At 34.5% G+C, this 22,185-nt stretch overlaps 1 protein-coding gene across 6 annotated transcripts in view; it reads left to right on the top strand.

Moving 5' to 3' along the window:
- SSBP2 (single stranded DNA binding protein 2) overlaps positions 1-22,185 on the top strand; it is a 316,027-nt gene that overhangs the window by 232,788 nt on the left and 61,054 nt on the right. For all 6 annotated transcript variants that reach the window (XM_045033195.1, XM_011284326.4, XM_045033196.1 and 3 more), the window contains one exon: positions 13,740-13,799. In XM_045033195.1, coding sequence (XP_044889130.1) covers positions 13,740-13,799 — 60 coding nt within the window. The remainder of the gene's footprint in view (positions 1-13,739; positions 13,800-22,185) is intronic.

The following is a 22,185-nucleotide window of genomic DNA, read 5'->3' as shown; positions in this document are numbered from 1 at the left end:
TCTGTAAAAAGCTAGATAGTAAATATTTTAGCCTTTGGAGGCTTCGAAGTCACAACTACTTAGCTCTGTTGTTGTAGTGTCCTTGTAAGGTAAAAACCAGCCATGGACACTGTGTAGCAAAACTGTTCAGGGAAACTTTATCTACAAAAACAAGTGGTGGGCCACATGTAGTGGGTAAGCCAAAATTGCCCACTCCTATTCCATCTGAATATAGTCACTAGATAGTTTGTAAGAAACCTAAAAGGTAAAGACTAAGAACAATGTTCTTCCAAGTGTGTTCTTTGTAGTACTCACAAGAGAGTCCTGGAGCCTCCCCAGCTTCCAGTGTGTCAGAATCCTTGGGGATGGGGAGAAGTGGAGCTGGAAATCTTTTGTGGTTTTGTTGCTGTTTGTTTTGAACAGATGAGTCTTAGAAACTAAAATTTGAGAACTACTGACAAAGATGGCTGATGACATATAAGAGCAAACATTTACTACAACTCAAGGAAGTTGGTGGCAGGGGTGAAGGATGAGGGACTGAGGCTGCAGGTACACAGCTCAGTGAGAGGTGGGCTCCTAGAGACAGGACTGGGGCCTGTGAGGCTGAGTGCTGTACTAGGGCCAGCTGCAGAGCCCTGACCTTGGGCCACCTGCGCCCTTATGAATTAAAAAAAAAAAAGAAAGAAAGAAACAAAAAGATAAATAGAAATCCCTGTCCCCATAGAACTTAAAGTCTATTAAAGGAAACAGTAAAAAAATAATTATTTTTTAAAAATATGATATATTAGATTGTGATAATGAGGGAGAAAAATGAAACCTAAAAGGAAAATAGGCATTATTGCCAAAGTTTTGGATAAGGTGGTCAGATATATAAGGTCATTATAGGAATTTTGGGCTTTACTCTGAGTGGAGGGTTTTAACAGTCTTATTCTGGCTGCTCTGTTGAGATTAGTCTATAGGAGGGAAGGGGGGAAATGGGGAGACAACAGGGAGATTGCTATGTTCTGGACTAAGGTAGTAAGAGTGGTGAGAAGTGGTTGGATTCCAGATATATTTTCAAGCTTGAGCCAACAGATAGTGGTGATGGTTTGGATATGTGTTGTGAGAGAAAAAGACTACAAGGGTGACTACAAGGCTTTTGACCTACTCATATGGAAGAATGGAGTTGACATTTACTGATGTAAATCAAACTTCAAGAGGAGGTATGAGGGAGAATACCTGAAACTTAATTTTGAACTTGTTAAGACTAAGATGGCTATTAGAGAATCAGGAGATGTTTAGTAGGGAACAGAATATCAGCCTGCAGTTTTATGGTTCAGGCTTAGGCTAGAGTCATTTAGGAGTTATTAGGATGTGGATAATATTTAGAGCTCTGAGCCTGGAAGAGAACACCAAGATAGTATAGATGGAGACAAGAAGGTCTACAATGGACCTAGTGCACTCTAACGTCAAGAAGCCGGGGAGATGAGGAGGGAGCAGTGAAGAAAAATGAGAAGGAGCAGGCCAAGAGATAATAAGAAAACCAGATAATGTGGTATCCTGGAAGCCACATGGAGAAAATGTTTCAAGGGGAGGAATATTCAGCTGTGCCAAATGCTACTGATAGTTTAAATTAGTTGAAGACTGACAATTGACCATTGAATTTTAACAAGGAGGTAATTTGTGGCCTTGATAAGGCCAGTTTCAGTGTAGTGATGAGCATGAAAGCCTGCTAAAAGTAGATTCAGGATAAAGTGGGAAGAGAGAAAGGGGAGATAGCAAGTGTGCCCAACATTGAGTTTTGCTCTAAAGGGAAAGCAAGAGATGATGCTGTAGTTAGAGCGAGAAGTCGGGAGGCCAAAGAAATGCTGCTGGGAGTGAAGTGTTGGCTATTATAAACTGTTCATCCCTGCCGAGGAACAAAGAAAACAGCTCTGCTGGTGCCTGTGAGAAGAGCATATAGGCTATTGCGAGGTATCATCCATTACCCCCAGCAAGCTGGTGTAATCTTGAGTCGAAGATAGAATGCCAGGGAATAGACTAATCGGAGCAGTAGGATGCTTTTCAGAGAAAGTAAAATAGAATTAATTGTTTGCAGTGCTTGCAAATGTGAATGCTACCTGTTATCTGTCATTTTAATATTCTATAATAGATTGTAGATACTTTGGCATCAGTAAATATATTTTCCAGTTGAATTTGTCTTCAGTTTTGTGTACATATATCTATATAAGGCTTGTACATAAAAATGTATATTTTAAATTGGAGATGGAGAAAAAACTTTGTGTAGTTTGAATTTTCTCATAGTGCTTATTTCTATAGATTTTAGCATTAGTCAAATTAGTAAGCTCTAGTTTCAAAACAGACTTTCTGATGCATTAACAATTTCTGTAAAAACCTGTTGTGTAGAAAGACTATTTCAAATAGTTCAGACATGAATTGAGAATAGAGATTTTATGTTTACAGGTAAGTAACCAAGTGAATATGAGAGTATCATTTCATTTTTATTTTTTTCAACGTTTTTTATTTATTTTTGGGACAGAGAGAGACAGAGCATGAACGGGGGAGGGGCAGAGAGAGAGGGAGACACAGAATCGGAAACAGGCTCCAGGCTCTGAGCCATCAGCCCAGAGCCCGACACGGGGCTCGAACTCACGGACCGCGAGATCGTGACCTGGCTGAAGTCAGACGCTTAACCGACTGTGCCACCCAGGCGCCCCTCATTTCATTTTTAAAGAAAGCAAATATATATATATAATTCGCCACTTGTATTAGAAGACCAAGGTTATAGGTCAGTTTGTTTAACAAACACTGTTATTGCTACTTGAGAATTTGAAAAGACTACTGCTTGATCAGTGGAAATGTCCCTACCATATTATCAGAAGAATAAGAACGAACTAGCTAATTTCTTTCCTTTTCCTTCCTTCCTTCCTTCCTTCCTTCCTTCCTTCCTTTCTTTCTTTCTTTCTTTCTTTCTTTCTTTCTTTCTTTCTTTCTTTCACAATGGTACATTAAGGTACATTAAAGTACCTCTCTCCTATACTGTCATGTGAAACAAATTTACCTGTAAGTATGAATATAAAATAGGGGAAAGGAAGAAGGGAATCCTTTGGCATTCTTCAATGAAAAACTATGAGTGGTTTTGAAAAATGATTGCTTTAGCTTCTTTTTTGATGGAGTCAGTGTGATACTTTATCCTAAATTATAAATCCTAAATTTATATACATATAAATATGTATTTTCATACCCATAGTGTCATTTTTTAAATATACTAATATGGGTTGATCTGTCAGGGACTTTAGTTTGTAGCAAGAGGCAGTACAGAGCCAGATTTAGCTTATGTAGGACTCCAGCTACTTGCCTCACAGACACACACACACACACACACACACACACACACACAAAAGTGTGTCTGTATGTATTTGTGAATATAAACTGATTTAAAACAAATTATTAAAGTTTTTTGTAAAATGTTGTCAAACTTTTATAGACCAGCAGACAGCATGATCCCCTTTCAGAATCCAGAAGTCCATTGCCACACACCTCTAACATAGGTAATGAAGGGTTGAAAAATAGTCTCATCTTCTTGAAAAGGCTCATAATGTAAGTGAGCAATTTTTATGCTTAGACTAAATCCATATTAAAAGAATCAACCTGCTTATAATTCTGTGCTGAATTGGATTAGCCTTGCCAAAATAGCATCTAGAAAACTGGATCTGGTAATACTTTACAGTTATTTTATATGAGTTATTTTAATTAAGTGTTGATGATGATAGAATATCTAAGATGTATGGGAGATAAGCTACATATTTATGCTTATCAGCAGAATGCGCTAGCACAAGTATGTCATTTTGTGAGCTAAATTAGTTTAATACTGGTTGGAATTAAAATGTGTTAATCAAGAGTGTCTTATCCACTGGGGTGTCAGTAATGTCTGATGGAGGTTTTTATGGAAAACAGAAAAGAAACTAAACAAATTAAGATATATGAATTGTAAAGTAACTTTGACGAAATTCATTTGATGTATAATTTATGCTTCATTACTTTTCTACAGAAAACTCATGAAGCATCTCATGGAATTATAAGAATTGAAATATGTGAACACTTTTACTATATGAAAGATGGCTGTAGTGAAATACAGAAGTCACAACCCTAATGGTTATTCAAAATAATAATTTCAGTATTATTTATTATTGATAGCTCATGACTTTAGGAAAGTTAGAATTAAGATAAAAATTTACTTCTGAGTCAGTTAAGTGTCAGACCCTTAATATTGGCTCAGGTCATAATCTCATGGTTCCTGAGATCCATGAGATCATGAGTTCCAGCCCCACTCTGGGCTCCCGTGCAGATGGTGAGGATCCTGCTTAGGATTCTTTCTCTTTCTGCCCCTTCCATGCTGTCTCGCTCCCTCTCTCAAAAATAAATAAACTTAAAAAAAAGATAGAGATTTACTTGTAAGTAAAATATGGAATAGCAAAGTAGAGAAATCTACATAGGAAAGTTGTATACAGTAAAGAGAACTAAATTAATTAAAAAATAGACACAGAATGAGTAAAAAGTAATATTTAGTGTTTAAAAGAACGTTTTTTCTTTGGATAAAATAGTATAGTGAACATATTTTTTACTACCTTTCCAGAAGTATAAAAAATAATTATAACCTACTTTATTTATCATTTCTAAAAGTTTTGTTTCAGAGAAGTTTTTTCCTTGAAAGATTCTAGAATAATTTTCATGTCATAAAATTGTGTCTTATTCCCTTTGTCTGCTTAAAACAGTGCATTAAAAATAGAAGAAGAAAGATTAAATCTGTCTAAAGCCATATCTTCACAGGACCAAGTGAGCTACATATTTGATCTTTATGTAATTAATATAATATTTTTTCTGTCTATATGTAACTTTGCATCTCTTGTTATTGCCTAAATAGTGATAGAAGCAAATTACTCCTTGGCAAATAACCATTTTCTTACAGATTTTTGGACTAATGGTTATGTGCTAAAAACAATATAATATTAAGAAGGTAGAATGTTAAATGTTCTTACTCAAATGCTGAGCTCTTCCTTAGTGGGAAAAAAATCTGTATGCTTAACCATGTTGTTTCTGAGACCTGAGGATTATCACTCTTTGAATATATTTCAGTCTAGAAAGAGGAGGTAAGGTTCCCTGTATAAACACAGCACTGTATGAGACAGCTGAAAAATGAACTGCAAATGAATTGTTAGCAGTTCTCAAGGCTGGTCTGAGCTTCAGGAAGTTCAATTAAGTCACCACAGTTTTGTTCTGTTTTGTTTGTTTTGCCAAATCATATGTAAATTAACCTGATATCCTTTTATACCAAAAACTGGCAACTAAACACTGCTAGTCTATAAAACTAAGAAACATTATTTTTAACCCTGACACCCAGAAACAGTAAAAGAAACCCGAAAGTGATAGGAGGGAGTAAAAGGCCTTATTAGTCATCTAAATTATAAATTCTCTTAGATGTTCATAGGGATATTGTAATTATAATGTAGTATCTTGTTGGGGTCAACACTTTGCTCCTTACCTGTCCTCTGGAAAATATAAATTATCCTATTTAATCAAGCAGAATTCTCCCCTCTAATTTATAACTATGTTCTCACTAGACAAAGCAGATATACTGTGCTAATACTGTGGCTTACTGTTTACATTGTCAATAGATACTGTGTATTTAAAAAAAATTTTTTAATGTTTATTTATTTTTAAGAGAGAGAGAGAGAGAGAGCAGGGGAGGGGCAGAGAGAGAGGGAAACACAGAATGCAAAGCAGGCTCCAGGCTCTGAGCTGTCAGCACAGAGACCAACGTGGGGCTTGAACTCATGCACTGAGAGATCATGACCTGAGCCAAAGTTGGATGCTTAACCAACTGAGCCACCTAGGTGCCCCAATATTATCTATTTTTAACAAGACACATTGGTCAAGGGAGATTTTACACAAGGGAACGAAACTTTATTTTGTGCTGGTTTTTAGTCTTCCATCAATGTTGTTCATTCTTTTAGTCAATGAACCAGCTATGGAACCAACCAAATATTTACTGAATGCAGCTCTGTGCGTTCTCTCTTAGAATGTGCTAACTGCTTCCTTTCCTTTCTCATGAACCTCATTATAAGTTATCATATTATAATGAACAGTTTGATTATAATGGTGATACGCTTCTAATCATTCCACATCCATTTATCACCATTCCCCACTCATCTTCTATTCCCTTTTGGCATGTGACTTAAAAACATAAATAAGTGCAGTCAAGACAACATATATTATCAAAACCCTACCGAAAGTATTTAAGATAGCTAGAGGTTACTAAATTTATTTTATTTCAATTGTTGCATTGCTTTTAGTTCAGTGAATCAAGAGCACATGCTAATTAGTGCTTTGTATGCAAATAAACTTACTTACCTGAAATACCACTGCCTTTTCAGCTTTTCCTGGTTGAGTGGTAACTAGCAAGGGTAAAGAATTCTGCATTAAGTGAATGGTAGCACCATTGCTGGGGGGCCAAGGAGAAAGTGCCAAGTCAGGCAGTTTATTTATGGTCCCCCGGTTGTATGTGTACCTGCCTTCATTCTGTAAAGGTATTACTGGAACTGTTTTCTCTGTAAGAAAACTAAAATGGCAGGTAAAAAATTAGGTCTTTGGTTTTCTTTACAGAGTAAGGAGGCTGATCTAGTAAACTCTAAAAAAGTACAACTTTGTGCTATAAAATGTGTCAAAAAGTTACATTCAAATAAAATTTGATAAGTCAGATTTTATTATAATTGTACAATAGAAAGCTTATAAAACTTCCATTGAGTAATTTTGTGAAGAAGTTACTGTTTGAGTATTCATTTTTTTAATATTTTTAAGTTCATATTTTCTTAAACTTGGTAATTGTTTCTTTGTATTTTAAAAAGATACTATTTCTTTCAAAATTATAAGCAAATCTTACATGAATAATTTTGTCCTAAAAAATTTCAGTTATTTTATGTTAGGTAAGTCCTGTAAAATTGTATGTTTTAGAACAATCTTCAGAAGAGCAATCTAACTTGCAGGTAGTATGAGGAAAGAGAAAGAGCTGGTTTCTTCTAATTCTTGTTCTAAATGTTACATTTGTCCATTCTAAAAAAATCAGTATTATCTTCCCTTTGTCACTGATTTTTTGTAAATTGTGGTTTGAAAATAAAATATAGTATATAGAAAAATTGTATAAAGAATATACAAGTATGTAGTATATATAGTATATAAATGGTACACAGAGAATGCTTAAGTGGGATTTTAAAGACAGTCATTTTTAATGATTTTAAATTTTCTTTATTATCAGTTTATTCTCAAAGGCTAATATTTAAAGAGTTTCTAAAGCCATTCTGAAATATTTAAAATAAGATATAAGGTGATTTATGTATTGCCACCTCAATTTTAAGGATTCTTGTGAATACCAGTTTTATTTTATGGATTAATTTCCCTAGCATTAAGATAATGACTTGCTCTGCTATGGTTTTGTGTTCTTTCCTCTGAAGTGGATTTCCTTCACACCAGGGCACACATTATACTACAGTGTACGGAATCCTGTATGATGATGGTGTGAACAAAGTGCTGAAGAAATAGAAGGAAAGTCTTGATTTTTAAACAGACCCTTAGGGGATTACTAGAAATTTACTTGACAGAGAAAGAATACATGGTAATCTCAAGAAGGAGAGAATATTCTGGTGTTGAAAAGTCATATTTATGTTTTCTAAAAACTATTAAAATATTAGAAAATATTATGGTGAGGGGTGCCTGGGTGGCTCAGTCGGTTAAACGTCCAACTTCGGCTCAGGTCATGATCTCACAGTTGGTGAGTTCGAGCACCACGTCGGGCTCTGTGCTGACAGCTCAGATTCTGTCTCTCTCTCTTTCTCTGCCCCTCCCCCACTCACACTCTGTCTCTCTCAAAAATAAACATTAAAAAAAAATTTTAAAGAAAATAAGATAGTGGCAGATGGTAGTTGCACTTGTGAGCACAATATGATGTATAAACGTGTTGAATCACTGTGTTGTACACCTGAAACTAATGTAACATTGTATGTCAACTATGCTCAAATACGCTTAAAACTATACTCAAAAAATAAACAAATATTTTTAAGTGTTTGTGTTGAGAGAGAGAGAGAGAAAGAGAGCACATGTGCACAAGCGAGGAGGGGCAGAGAGATAGGGGAGAGAGAAACCTAGGCAGACTCCATTCTGTCAGCACAGAGCTTATTGCTAGGTTCAGTTTCACAAACTGTGAGGTCATGACCTGAGCCCAAATCACGAGTTGGACGCTTAACCAACTGAGCCACCCAGACACCCCTTACCGTATATATACTAAAAGAACTTAGGGCTTAAGTGGTTCTTATCTTAGCACCTGTAATTTCAGGACAGGTAAATAAAACAATTCCATTGGGGACACTTGGCACCTTCAGAGAAGCAAAGAATCAGACTGAGCAATCTAACTTCCAGGTAGTACGAGGAAAGAGAAAGAGCTGGTTTCTTCTAATTCTTGGGGAATTGTGATAGAGCACTAGGGTTTATGAAAGATCAAATAAGAGGCAGACTACCCTCCACTACCAGAAAGGGCAAAGAATAAAGGAAAATCTCTCTTTTAGGGAAGCAGAAGTTTAAAATTCCATGAATAATTCTTGATATAATGGATAATAGTAATCCTTTAAGATTGAGTGACATTCATTCTGAAATAAATTCTGATTCTCAATGGTATGATCTTTACTTAGGGGAAATGAACTGGACACTTGGTTGGTATTTCTATTGGAGGGTTGTTTTTGTTTTGTTTTGTTTTTTTCCTATTCTCTTAGTCACCAAATTTTATTGATTTTTTGGATTTGTGCATGCATGCTTTTATTCCTTTTACTTTGAGTTATTGCATTCTTTCTGGGAAGATGGCTGAAACATGTAGAAAGGAGAGTTTATGCCTTTATGGAAATGTAGTTTCCATGTGTCAGAATACTAACAGTGGTACTCATTTTATCTTGTGTTATAAAGAATCTGACTGCATGAGTTTTGCCTAATTTGGAAAACTTTTTAAAAGCATAGCCTTGACTTTCATTCACTCATAGCACTGCATGTTCTATCAAGTAAGGATGATGTAATATGACTTCTGAGTGAAGGCACCAGATTGAAATACTATTTTTTGTGGGTTTTCACTGGTACTTGCCATTTGGTGAAGAGAACATTCTATTTCTTTAAATTAGTGGACTAATAGAGAAAACAGTTTTTCCAGAAAATTGTTTTTCCCACTAATTATAATAGTAGAACCTTAAAAATTCTAATCCGAGAGCAGTGATCTTCATCTGCTTTGCTCACTCATATGTCCAATGACTTACTCCATTACTGCCTTTGTAGGTGTTTAATATATATTTGTTGAATAAAAGAATCACTAGTATACTTTTTAATTGATAAGTTGAATTTTTTTTTATTCTTCCAATGGGCCTTTGATCGGAACCAAATGCATCCTTGTCTGTTGGAGTATTTTTTTTTCTTTATGTTTTCCTTTTCTCTGGAAAGCATAGGAAAAAGTTTCTCCAGCTCCTTGATGAAGACGGTTTGTGAGTCTTCCACCCCTACACATTTCAAATATTTGTAGCTATTTGCAATGTAGAAATCTGTATACTTAAGGGTAATGCTGGAAATAACAGAATAATGGAGTTTTGTTTTTCTTTTTAATTTTCTGTGGGACTTTAGAGATTGTCTAGTCCAACTCTCTCATTTAAGATGGAGAAAATTAAAGGCCGAAGATTTTTTAGCTCAGGGCCCCTCTGCTAATTAGTGTTACTACAAAACTAGAACCCAGTCCCCTGACTCCCAAATGTTTTTTTTCACACACCTTATAAATAGACTTTTGAAGGTGAAGACTTTTTCCATTTAAAATATTGATTCACCATCATGACATCTTCAAGCAAATATCTTAATGCCCAAACGATTGAAAAAAAAAAAAACTTTCTCCCCCAAGTAAAAGAGTATTTCATAGCCAAAAATTCTTTTCAAAAACCTCTTCTTCGCAGGCTATTAATGCAGAGAGTACTAACATGTCTGTCAGTAGATACACTCTATAGTATCAGTAGGCAATCTCTTATATCAATAATTTAAACTTGTTTTCATATCTTGAATTGTATTTGCAAGGAAATTGGCTTCTGAATAGTGGAGTACAAATATTATTACAATATTCTCAGTTGCTAATATGCAAACTCTTTGGGGTTCAGTTGCTGTGTCTCTGTCTCAACAAGCAGGCAAGTGAGGACCTGTGTGTTTAACTAGATAACTTAAGGTAAGGATCAATCTGAATATTAAGAGCTTATAACAGCACTAATTTGATATCAAAAGTACTCTACCCATAGCAGTCTTTGTATTTTAAGTAAAAGTAGTAGATTTTTATGTCATCTAGCTTTTTTGTCATTTTTGCTTTAAGTGGATTGTTATTGATTAGAATTTATAAATGGTTTTCTTTTCTTTTTCCAAAAACACCTGTAAATTTGAACTTGGAGGAGGAGGGCATGCATAAGAACTAAATAAACTAAAGAGAGAATCTTTTTCTCTCCCACTCTCATTCTGTAGAGTTTTGTAGGTTCCTAGGTACCACATGCACTCCTTGTCCTCAGTAGTCTCTTGATGGGTCCTCACAGTCAGATAGGAGTGTATGACAGTCCCATTAAAAGACACTTTTTCATAGTACCATTGATGAGAGAAATTCCTCTTTTCAGATAGTCCATTAAATTAACACTATAACATCATTTTACATTCGGACCAATATGTAAATCTCAAATGCTCTATTTCAAGTAAGGTACATCTCAATTTTTTCCTCAGTATTTGATAGTTAGTAATATTTTTAACATAATTTCTACCTCATATTCCATTTCAAAGTGAATTTAATAGACAGGAATCATCAGTAACCTATTTTTATTTCTCCATGTCTCAAAAAGTAAATTGATAAACTTTGGATTCATGAGTATGTCATAAAACATCACTTTGTGAAAGAAAGGCAAACATTCCAAAACCAATGACACAATACTTAATTTCCTAGTTTTTAAAATTAGTCCAGAATTTAAAAGGCAGTTCCATAAATGAAACTGGGTGATTAGAAATATAGCAGACGGTGTGTGAGTATTGGGATAAGCTTCTAGTTGGCAGTATAGTTAACTAATTCAATTTAGAGTAGAGTTTAGAAAGGATTAAAGAGAAACAGCTTTGATCAAATATGTGAAAACTAACATTATTGAAATGTTAAAATTGGAATACCCACTTTGTCACCAGAGATGACAATAATACCTGAATAAACCAGTATTTCTGTCCATTTAAAATAGTATCCTGATTAACATAGAAGATTAGGATGTAAGAATATATGATAATTGTATGATTAACATATAAGAACACAGTAATAAAAAAACTGAATTGCTTGTTTAATTCTAAAGTTCCTCTTGTTGGAAATTATTATTTCTAACAATTACAATTTCTTGTCAAAATTATCTAAAATAAAATCTTCCAAGAGATATTATAGAAGTAGTCTATACAGCATTAACTTGTTAGGATTTTATTTTTCAGATGGTGCTTTTTAAAATAACCCTGCTTTTATTTTTTTTTTTCAATATGTGAAGTTTATTGTCAAATTGGTTTCCAGACAACACCCAGTGCTCATCCCAAAAGGTGCCCTCCTCAATACCCATCACCCACCCTCCCCTCCCTCCCACCCCCCATCAACCCTCAGTTTGTCCTCAGTTTTTAAGAGTCTCTTATGCTTTGGCTCTCTCCCATTCTAACCTCTTTTTTTTTCCTTCCCCTCCCCCATGGGTTTCTGTTAAGTTTCTCAGGATCCACATAAGAGTGAAACCATACGGTATCTGTCTTTCTCTGTATGGCTTATTTCACTTAGCATCACACTCTCCAGTTCCATCCACGTTGCTACAAAGGGCCATATTTCATTCTTTCTCATTGCCACGTAGTACTCCATTGTGTATATAAACCACAATTTCTTTATCCATTCATCAGTTGATGGACATTTAGGCTCTTTCCATAATTTGGCTATTGTTGAGAGTGCTGCTATAAACATTGGGGTACAAGTGCCCCTATGCATCAGTACTCCTGTATCCCTTGGGTAAATTCCTAGCAGTGCTATTGCTGGGTCATAGGGTAGGTCTTAAAATAACCCTGCTTTTAAAATGTAGCCAAGAACTGCAGGTTCAGTTTCTAAAATGTTTATAGAAAATACATTATAAATGTGGAATTTAATTATGTAAAATACTAAAGATTTGGCTTGCCCAAGCTTTTGTTAAATTGATCCTTAGTTTATATTACTTCATTCTTAATATATTACTTCATGATATGCAACCATTTAGAATGGATAATTTACTTATGTTACATGAAGTAATAACCTTGAATTTAAATAAATTATATAGTGTGATGTAAGTAGACAAAATTATAGAATTTTTCTATAGAAATGAAATTTTGAATAATTTTAGGAATACACTGAAAAATTTGATACACATAAACTTTGAAAAATTTGGTGCCCATATCTGAGTGATCAAAAATATTCATCCACTCATTGTTGGGATGATATTTTTAGGATATTTTTCAGACATTTTTTGAACTGGATGGAGTCAACATATCTTAGCAGGATCTGATTCATCTAACAAGATAAACTGCCTTGAGTTTTAATATAAGACCATTTTTTCTTTCTTTTAAATACACAGCTCATAATCTGCTAAGCTTAAAATATGCAAATAAATTATTTCAACTTTAAAATTTATAATCTATTTTGAATTATAACAAACACTTGAGAAAGGAGAGGCAAAGCTCTTTTTAACCACAAAGGACATATGGAAAAGAAATTTCTTTACCATTTTAAAAAGCCACCAAAAAAAAAAAAAGGTAAAAAATTTGGCAACGTTAAAATTATTAAAGGAAATTGATAACCAAACTGGATAATTCAGTCCAAACTATATGTTCAGAACCCAATTTACATAATGATATAGTCAATAAGTCTGTTTCTGAAGTCTTTGCTAAGATTCAGTTGCCTAGGGGCGCCTGGGTGGCTCAGTCGGTTAAGCATCCGACTTCAGCCAGTTCACGATCTCGCGGTCCGTGAGTTCGAGCCCCGCGTCAGGCTCTGGGCTGATTGCTCAGAGCCTGGAGCCTGTTTCCGATTCTGTGTCTCCCTCTCTCTCTGTCCCTCCCCCGTTCATGCTCTGTCTCTCTCTGTCCCCCCACCAAAAAAAAAAAGATTCAGTTGCCTAAATCTCCTAATCTTTTTTTGCCAATTAAATGTCATTATCTTAATAAAATTCACATTAAAAAATTTTTTTTGCTTTAGTCATCTTTTTATAATGTTTATTTCTGAGAGAAAGGGAGAGCGTTAGTGGAGGAGAGGCAGAGAGAGAGGGAGACAGAGGCTTGGAATCAGACTTTGAGCTGAAAGCAGAGAGGGCCTCATAGGGGCTCGAACTCATAAATCATGAGGTCATGACCTGAGCCGAAATCAAGAGTAGGACACCTAACTGACCAAGCCGCCCAGGAGCCCCAGCTTTACTCATCTTTGGTGTTTTTATATTTTCTTTGGAAAATGTTCTAGATATTCTACAAAATGAAAAAATAGGACGGTAATTTTTCTTTAAAGAGTTTATTCTACTGAAAGCAGCCACATAGGGAAATAAGTTGACTTATGTTTTGTATAATTCTCCAATTCTTTAAAACAGTTTATTTTCAGATCTCTATTTTACATTCTGTCATTTATGTTTTGTTTTATTTATTTATTTGTTTTACTTCAATAGCCTTTTATGTCACCTCGGTACCCTGGAGGTCCAAGGCCCCCATTGAGGATACCTAACCAGGTAAGATTCGTGTGCTACTTAAGTTTCTGAGTTTTGTTGTTGTTGTTATTGTTATTGTTTTTAAGATTCAATAAAGATCTTAAAAATTTCATGAATATTTCTTACCTATAAAAACATTAAATTCTTCTTTCTCTATCCCATTTAATGCTACTTCTAGTAACATATAATCTATTTCAAAAATTGGCAAACTACTGTCCATATGTTGACTGACTGTTTTCGTAAATAAAGTTTTATTGAAAAATAGCCATGCTCTTTCATTCATGTATTGTCTGTGACTTCCTTTACACTGCAGTAACAGATTTTTGAGTGGTCAGATAGTTACTATCTGGATCTTTACAGAAGAAAAGTTTGTTGAACCTTGGAGTCTACTCTATACCCTGAACTTAATTGTATATGTATGTGTGTGCGTGTGTGTGTGTGTGTGTATGTGTGTAATTTTGGTAAATGCTAAATACTTTTATTTAAAGATGGTAATAAAATTTTCTATAGAATGAACATACTTTGGTTTATTTTTGTATAATATGCTCTCAACATCATGGTTGCAATACATCAGTTTTGCCCAAATATAGTGATATCTCAGGTATATAAATACCTGCTTGTGGAAGGGTTAGATCTATTAATAAATAAATTGTTAGCAATAGATCTTCCAACTTTTTTTACCTACTAGAGCTCTGCGATTTCATAAGCTTTTATCCTTACATAGTTCTTTTATCAATACCATAAATACTTATTTGCTAAAGAGAATAATGCACAGTTTTTAGTTGAAAGGAGTTTATAGTTTAGTTTCAGGATACACAACGTGTGCATTTACATAACACAAGAAGAAATTAAATGCCTAATTTTATGAAATAGTTATGTCAAGATAATTGTTTTGTTACTTTCTTTAATTCTGTTATTGTATACCTCAGCATTTTCCGCAATCTAAAGTAAACCCTGTTATTCCACAAAATTCTTTTTCATTCTTACTCTCTGTCTCCACTTCCTTTCTGACCAAAAATACAACAAAGTTGTGCTTACTAACATATTTCATAGCAACAGAGTTCTGCTTCTCCTCTACTAACTCTTACTGAAATTATGCTGTGTCCTTGAAGTGTCCCAGTTTGCTGTTTTTTTTCTGCTTTTAGTGCACAGCAAGGAGTGCCAGCACCCACATCCACCCCCAAGGGAGAACTTGAAGCAGGCAGTGGTGCTGGATGATCTCATGGTTATAGTGCTGGGAGGCCTCACATTAGCAGCTGGAGGAGTTTTTTCCTTCAGACTGAATCTGCATTCAGTACATAGGGCCAGGGAAACACGGCATGAAATAGGAAAAGGAAGTGCACAGATGCCAAGTGTTCTAACATATGGAGATTTTATTTTCTCTGTGGGTGAACCTATGTATATTGACAGTCAAATCCCCTTATATAGGTGCCCGAATCTTTTAAATTTCCTTCTAAAGGATGGAAAGTTGTATCTTTCATTGGGGTCTTCATAATGTTTCAGACATCCCATCCATAGCTTTGTATGTTATATAGATCTAAGAGGTTCCTGAAAATGTGAATTAGGGAAATGTGAATTTCTTGTACCAAGTATGTTATCAGAAATTTTGACTTCATAATTCTGTATCAATGAAGAAATTCTTAAGGGATTATTGCTTTCGCATCCATTTGACATTGTTGAAATGCCTGCCATGTCTAACATACAATGCTAGGTTCCATATGTACAGAGACTTATATAATGAAAAACATACTTTGTGAAAGAGGACTAAGTTATGGAATTGTAAACCTAGACTGAATTTGTTTTTAAGAACAAGTATAGGTTGCTTTTGGATTTATAAAAATGTTCTAAAAATTTAAAGATAATAAAGAATTATCATACAGGCTCTTTTTCCTCAAGAATCTTAAAGTCTTTACCTAAGTGTTTTTTAAAATAATTGTACTCATATCTGAGTGGCTCTTTTTTGTCTACTCATCCCCCGCCCCACATTTATATAGTTAAACTTTATTAATTCAAACATCTATCTTTCAAATTTATAATTTTACATTTATACTATTTTAAAAAGAATTTTCTGATCAAATTAATTGTGTTAATAGTGTAAACATAATGTTTTACAAAATGTTGAACCTAGTTAGGAGCATGACCTTTCCAAGCAACAGAATGTTTCTTCAATTTCTTTACATAGTCACTAACGTAGAATCAGAAAAACTATATTTGGTGATTAATTGGAATGTTGCATATAAAAACAACACAAATATGTTTTTTATTTCATCTTCATTTAAAATGATCATAAACTAATTAAAATTTGTTTTATTGATAGATTATAGCTAAGAAAATAAAAAGTGAAATACTCTTCAATGGTGTTGGCTAGTCATTTTGAATATGTAAAAGATATTCCTTTAATAAACAGATTCTTCAGAATTTATAACTACTAATGATTAGACTGTAGATTTTTTTTAAGATTTTATTTTTAAGCAATCTCTACACCTAACACGGGCCTCAAACCCACAAGCCCAAGATCAAGAGTCACACACCCCACCAAATGAGCCAGCCAGGTGCCTCTAGACTGTAGATTTTCACTTGAATTCTCCTGAGATGGTTTTAATGGTTCTCAAGTAACTTCACAACGGTTTATACTGTATATATATTTATAGTACAGGGTATTTGGAACTTGTTATAATATCACTCTGCCAAAGGAAAAAAAATACAAGAAGGGGTAATGGTCTCTAAAATGATGGAAGAAAAGTGGGGCACCTGGTGGCTCAGTTGGTTAAGTGTCTAACTCTTGGTTTTGGCTCATGTCATGATCTTGCGGTTCATGAGTTCGAGTCCCTCATTACACTCTGCACTGGCAGTGTGGACCCTGCTTGGTATTCTGTCTCTTTTCCTCTCTAGCTGCCTCTCCCCTGCTCACTCTCTGGCTCTCTCAAACAAATAAACTTTAAGAAAAAATTTTTAAATAATAATAATAAAATGATGGTAGAAAAGTAAAATGATAAGCATATGCAATGTTGTAAAGAATAAATACATATTAAAACATATGAAACATAGAAATTAAGTCCAAAAAGTATATTTGACTCTACAGTTTTACATTGGAATTGGTTCAACCATCAGAAGAGATCATTGGTGTTGAAGCATCTGTAACAGGGAATAGAACAAGTCTTTATCCTTCTCTTAGGTAAAACGTTTAACCAGAAAAATTCATAATGTTTATTGAACACTGTGCTGGGGAACCAAGGCAGCCAGAATACAGAGACTGTTAATGAGTGATACCAAGCATAAACTATTGATTTATTGATCCTATAGAATTTTGAGTTTATACTCTATTTTTGACCATTCCTGAAACTCTGTAAACAAGTATGTGACATAGTTAATGCTGTTGACCATTTTATATTCCAAAGCTGATTTGGTATTCTAAAAACACAGTGCGTCTGACTATTCTATTGAAAGTCTCAAAGGTATTTCTCCATTAGCAGATGAATAGTTAAATTATGGTATATCCAAATGATGAAATAATATGCAGCTATTAAAAAGCATATTATAGAATTACACTTATTGATATGATAAAATGTTAATGATCTATTACCAACTGTAAAGAAGGCATAAAGGTCATGTAGTATATCACCTTTTCTTTATCACTATACAAACTCAGTTTCCACCACTCATCATACACAGACACATACACACACACACACACACTCACACACACACACATTTGTCAAAGATTATCAAGATATGTCCTTTATTTCTGGATAGTAGAATTATGAGTGCTTTCTTTGTTTATTTCTGCATATTTTTATTTAAAAAAATTTTTTTAACATTTATTTATTTTTGAGAGAGACAGAGAGTGAGCAGGGAAGGGGCAAAGGGAGACAGACAGAAACTAAAGCAGGCTCCAGGCTCTGAACTGTCCACACAGAGCCCAACATGGGAGTTGAACTCACAGACTGCAAGATCATGACCTGAGCTGAAGTCAAATGCTTAACTGACTGAGCCACCCAGGTGCCCCTATTTCTTCATTTTTAAAGTTTGCATTGAAAAAGTATTTCATTTGTGATTAGAAGATATTACTAGTTAATTTTGTACATAGATAAAAGTATAGATGTTTTATTCTTTTAGTTATTCAATATATAAGATTATTCTCCATTAATATTGAATATATAGTTCTTACATGATGAAAAGAAAAACATAATATATGCTAAGGATAGGCAAATCTTAAAAAAAAAGACTTTTCTTCATCACTTTTCATAGAGAAACTATCAACAGGCATTTGAACAGAAAAAAATTGTTGGGATGTTTTCTCAGATACTGAAAATAAATTTTACATTTCCTGTATAACAAGGTATCTATATTTTAAAATGCACTTTGTGTTCTATTTTCAGGATAAATGCCATTTAGCATGGCCTTTCCCAATAGTTTTGTCTTGGTAAAATTTTCCATATACAAAATCCTACTTTTGTTTAATGATATCAGTGTAAGAACATAAGAAAGACCTCAGCTGCATAAGGCAAAGTGTGTTCTACCTTGAGTAAATAATAGTAGTCTTCTAGCTGCAATTGTAAGGATGACCATAGTAAATCTTTAGCTATAAAAATTAAATGTTGCACCTGTCTAATATAAATACTTAATAAAGTATAGTTTTTTTGGCCAGTTCAAAATATTCCTTTCTGTCATTGAGATCTTATTTCTTTGTTGTTATGATAATTACACTATTAATGTATTTAAATTATTATTTGAAATCCATTGAAACACATTTAAAAACCTATTTTCCTTATAACTTTGAATTATGAGTGTATCCTGAGATATATACCCTTTCCAATTCCTACCTTTGTAAGACACAGGAAATTAACAAATTCAAAATGTCTGGAACAAAATAAACTTCATTCTCCTTCCCAAACCAAGAAAACTTTACATAGCAAATGCTGTGCAGTCTTACTCAATTTAAGTTACAGGTATATAGAGCTTTTTGGTATAATAATTACTTCTTTTGCCAAAACATCTTATTATCTTATAACATTTTTATCACAGATACTCCCTTTTTAGACATAAACTAATACAAAAGGTGCATTGCCATGTATTTGATTGGAGACTTCTTTGGACTATATGACATCTCTCAGAAATATTCAGGGACACCTGGGTGGCTCAGTCATTTAAGCACCCAACTCTTTTTTTTTTTTTTTTAATGTTTATTTGTTTGGTAAGAGAGAGAGAGAGCATGAGCAGGGGAGGGGCAGAGAGAGGGAGACACAGAATCTGAAGCAGGCTCCAGGCTCTGAGCTGTCAGCACAGAGCCTGACATGGGGCTCGAACTCACAAACCATGAGATCATGACATGAGCCAAAGTTGGACACCCAACTGACTGAGCTGCCCAGGCGCCCCTAAGCGCCTGACTCTTGATTTTGGCTCAGGTCACAATCTCAGGATTGGTGAGATCGAGCCTGGTGTCAGGCTCTGCACTGACAGCTTGCAGCCTGCTGGGGTTTCTCTCTCTCTCCCTGTCTCTCTGCCCCTCCCCTGTTCTCTCTCTCTCTCAAAAGAAATAAACATTAAAAAAGATTCAGTCATTCAACAGATATTCGTTGAGGTTTAGTATGTGCCAGACACCATTCTACTTGTGGGCAAACATCAACAAACTAATGAGAATCCCTCTTATTGTGGAGTTGGCATCCTAATGCAGTGCTGCCCAATGGAACTTTTTAAAACTTTATTAATTTTAATTTAACTGGCTGCATGTGGCAAAGTGCTGTATATTGGATAGTGTATTTGCAGTGGTTAATACATAGAAAAAAGAGGGCACCTACATATCTCCGACTGATTTTGGCTCAAGTTGTGGGATCAAGCCCCACACTGAGCTTGGAGATTCTCTATGTCCCTTGAGATTCTCTCTGTCTCTCTCTCTCTCTGCCCCTCTCCCCTGCTTGCATGCACTCTTTTTTTTTTTTCATTTATTTATTTATTTTGAGAGACAGAGTGAGCAGTGAGGAGGGCCAGGGAGAGAGAGACAGAATCCTTAGCAGGCTCTGCACTGCCAGGGTGGAGCCTGAGATGGGGCTCAAAACCACAAACCATGAGATCATGACCTGAGCCGAAGTCAGATGCTTAACCAACTGAGGCACCCAGGTGCCCCATGAATTGTGCTTTGAAGACGAATATCTTTCTATACTGAATGTAACATTTCTGTATTTTGATATCTTTTCTACTGATAGTGCCTTTTTCCAGGAAAAAAAAATGACTGTGGTGTTGTTGAAAGGACCTCAGTTGTGTCAATCATCTTAGGTCCAAATGCCACCAATGCCCAGAAACGCATGGCTTCGAGCGAGTCATTTAACCTTTATGGGTCTTGATTTTCTTAGCAGTAAAATGAGAATAGACTCAAGTATTTTTAAAATCCTTTTAAACTTTCATATAATTGAGGAGGCCTATTAAAAATGTTGTAGTTCAAAATTATTAACTAAATTATATCATAAAAGCCTTGATAAATTCACTGTTTTTAAAATCATCAGTGAGCATCTAGTCTCTATGAGTAGACAGTATATGTAATGATATTCAAGGAAATATGTACCAGAATCTTAAGTTCCTTGTGGGGTTTACCACTGGAATCATGTAATGAATCCTTTGTAAACTATTTTTTTTATGAAGCAAGAAATTCTTCCATTTAATTGTTTCTATTTAAGTGAAATTTCGTATTATTTCATTTATTTTAAATCCTAGGAGGTAAGGCCTATATTTAGAACTTTTGGAGTATGTTGACCTGATTTGAAGCCTTGGCTCTGCTACTTAACAGTAGTATAACCATCAACAAATTAACAAATTATTTACGCATAGTGGTGCTCCCTTATCTATAAAGGATATCTTCCAAGATCCCCAGTAGATGCGTGAGAACCACGGATAGTACCTAATTGTTTATATACTATGATTTCTTCCTATGCAAACATACCTATGATAAAATTTAATTTATAAATGAGGTAGAGTTGTATAACAACAATAATAAAATGTAACAAGTATAAAAATGGTGAAAGTTTTATGCATGTGGTACATTCTCTCTCAAAATATCTTATTGTACTGTACTCACTTTTTTTATGATGATGTGAGATGATCACATGCCTACATGATGAGATGATGTGAGGTGAATGACGTGGTCACTGTGGCATAGCTTTTAGGCTGCTCTTCTGTTTCGGGACCAAGGTAGACCATGGTAACTAAAACTACAGAAAGTGAAACCATAGATAAGGGAAGACTCCTGTATTAAATCTGTTTCTTCTCATCAGGAAGGATTAATAATAATAACTTCATGAGATGTTGTAAGCATTGAGTTAAATAATAAATATAAAGAACCACAAGTGTATATTATTATTGATACTGTTTGTTATTATTAAACATCCTTATCATTAGTGTTATTTTCTCTATCCGAGTGAAGATCTTTTATAGAACAAAGACTGTGCCAAAATTTGTGACTAGTTAAACAAATCCTAATAGAATGTAATTAGCATGGTAGAAAATATGAAAATAATATCAACCCCAAAATGTATAAATTTATTTTTCCTGATATTAAAGTTTTTAAGAAATGTAACAATTATGGTCTTGTTTATACCCAAAACCATCATCTGGTAATCCCAGGACTGATAAAAATTTTTTAAAAGTTAGAAATCTGACTTAACAAAAGACAAACACTGATGACTAAAGAGTTAAATTTAGAAAAAGGACACTCATTTTGAAAGACAACTTGATATTGATCGAGATTATCTGTATTTTTAAGTGATGAATAGAAACTAAAAGACTTGTCAACTATTCTGATATTCTAAGATAAACAACAAAAAGTAAAATTTTGAAGAAAATGGTTTCCAGGGCTAAAACATGATGCCTTTAATGAGATTTAGAAATTCAGAAATCAAAGTCCAGAGTATAACCATTTGGGGACCTAAAAAAAAGCAAGAATTCCAGACTCACAATTGAAGATAATGCTAATTAGTCACATATTTTCAGTGTTCCAAATTCATTTTTTACATAACTTTTGACAGTGTTGACTACTTCTGCCTTTTTAAAACTTACCTTGTGCATTCTGGAATTTTGGTCTTAGTCCACTTTCTAATTTCATACCTATTCAGTTTCAGTTTTCTTTCCTACCTCTCCTTGGTATTTTTTTTTAATTTTTTTAAATGTTTATTTTTGAGAGAGAGAGAGGGAGAGACAGAGAGACAGAGTGTGAATGGGGGAGGGGCAGAGAGAGAGGGAGACACAGAATCCGAAGCAGGTTCCAGGCCCTGAGCTGTCAGCACAGAGCCCAATGCGGGGCTTGAATTTATCAGCCATGAGATCATGACCTGAGTTGAAGTGGGATGCTTAACCAATTGAGCCATCCAGGCCTCCCTCTCCTTAGTATTTTTAAAGAATTATATTGTTGATCTTTTTT

This window comes from Felis catus, chromosome A1, assembly GCF_018350175.1.
Source record: "Felis catus isolate Fca126 chromosome A1, F.catus_Fca126_mat1.0, whole genome shotgun sequence".
Taxonomy (NCBI): domain Eukaryota; kingdom Metazoa; phylum Chordata; class Mammalia; order Carnivora; family Felidae; genus Felis; species Felis catus.
Note: the sequence above shows the minus strand (reverse complement) of the source record. Positions and strands in the feature narration are given on the sequence as shown.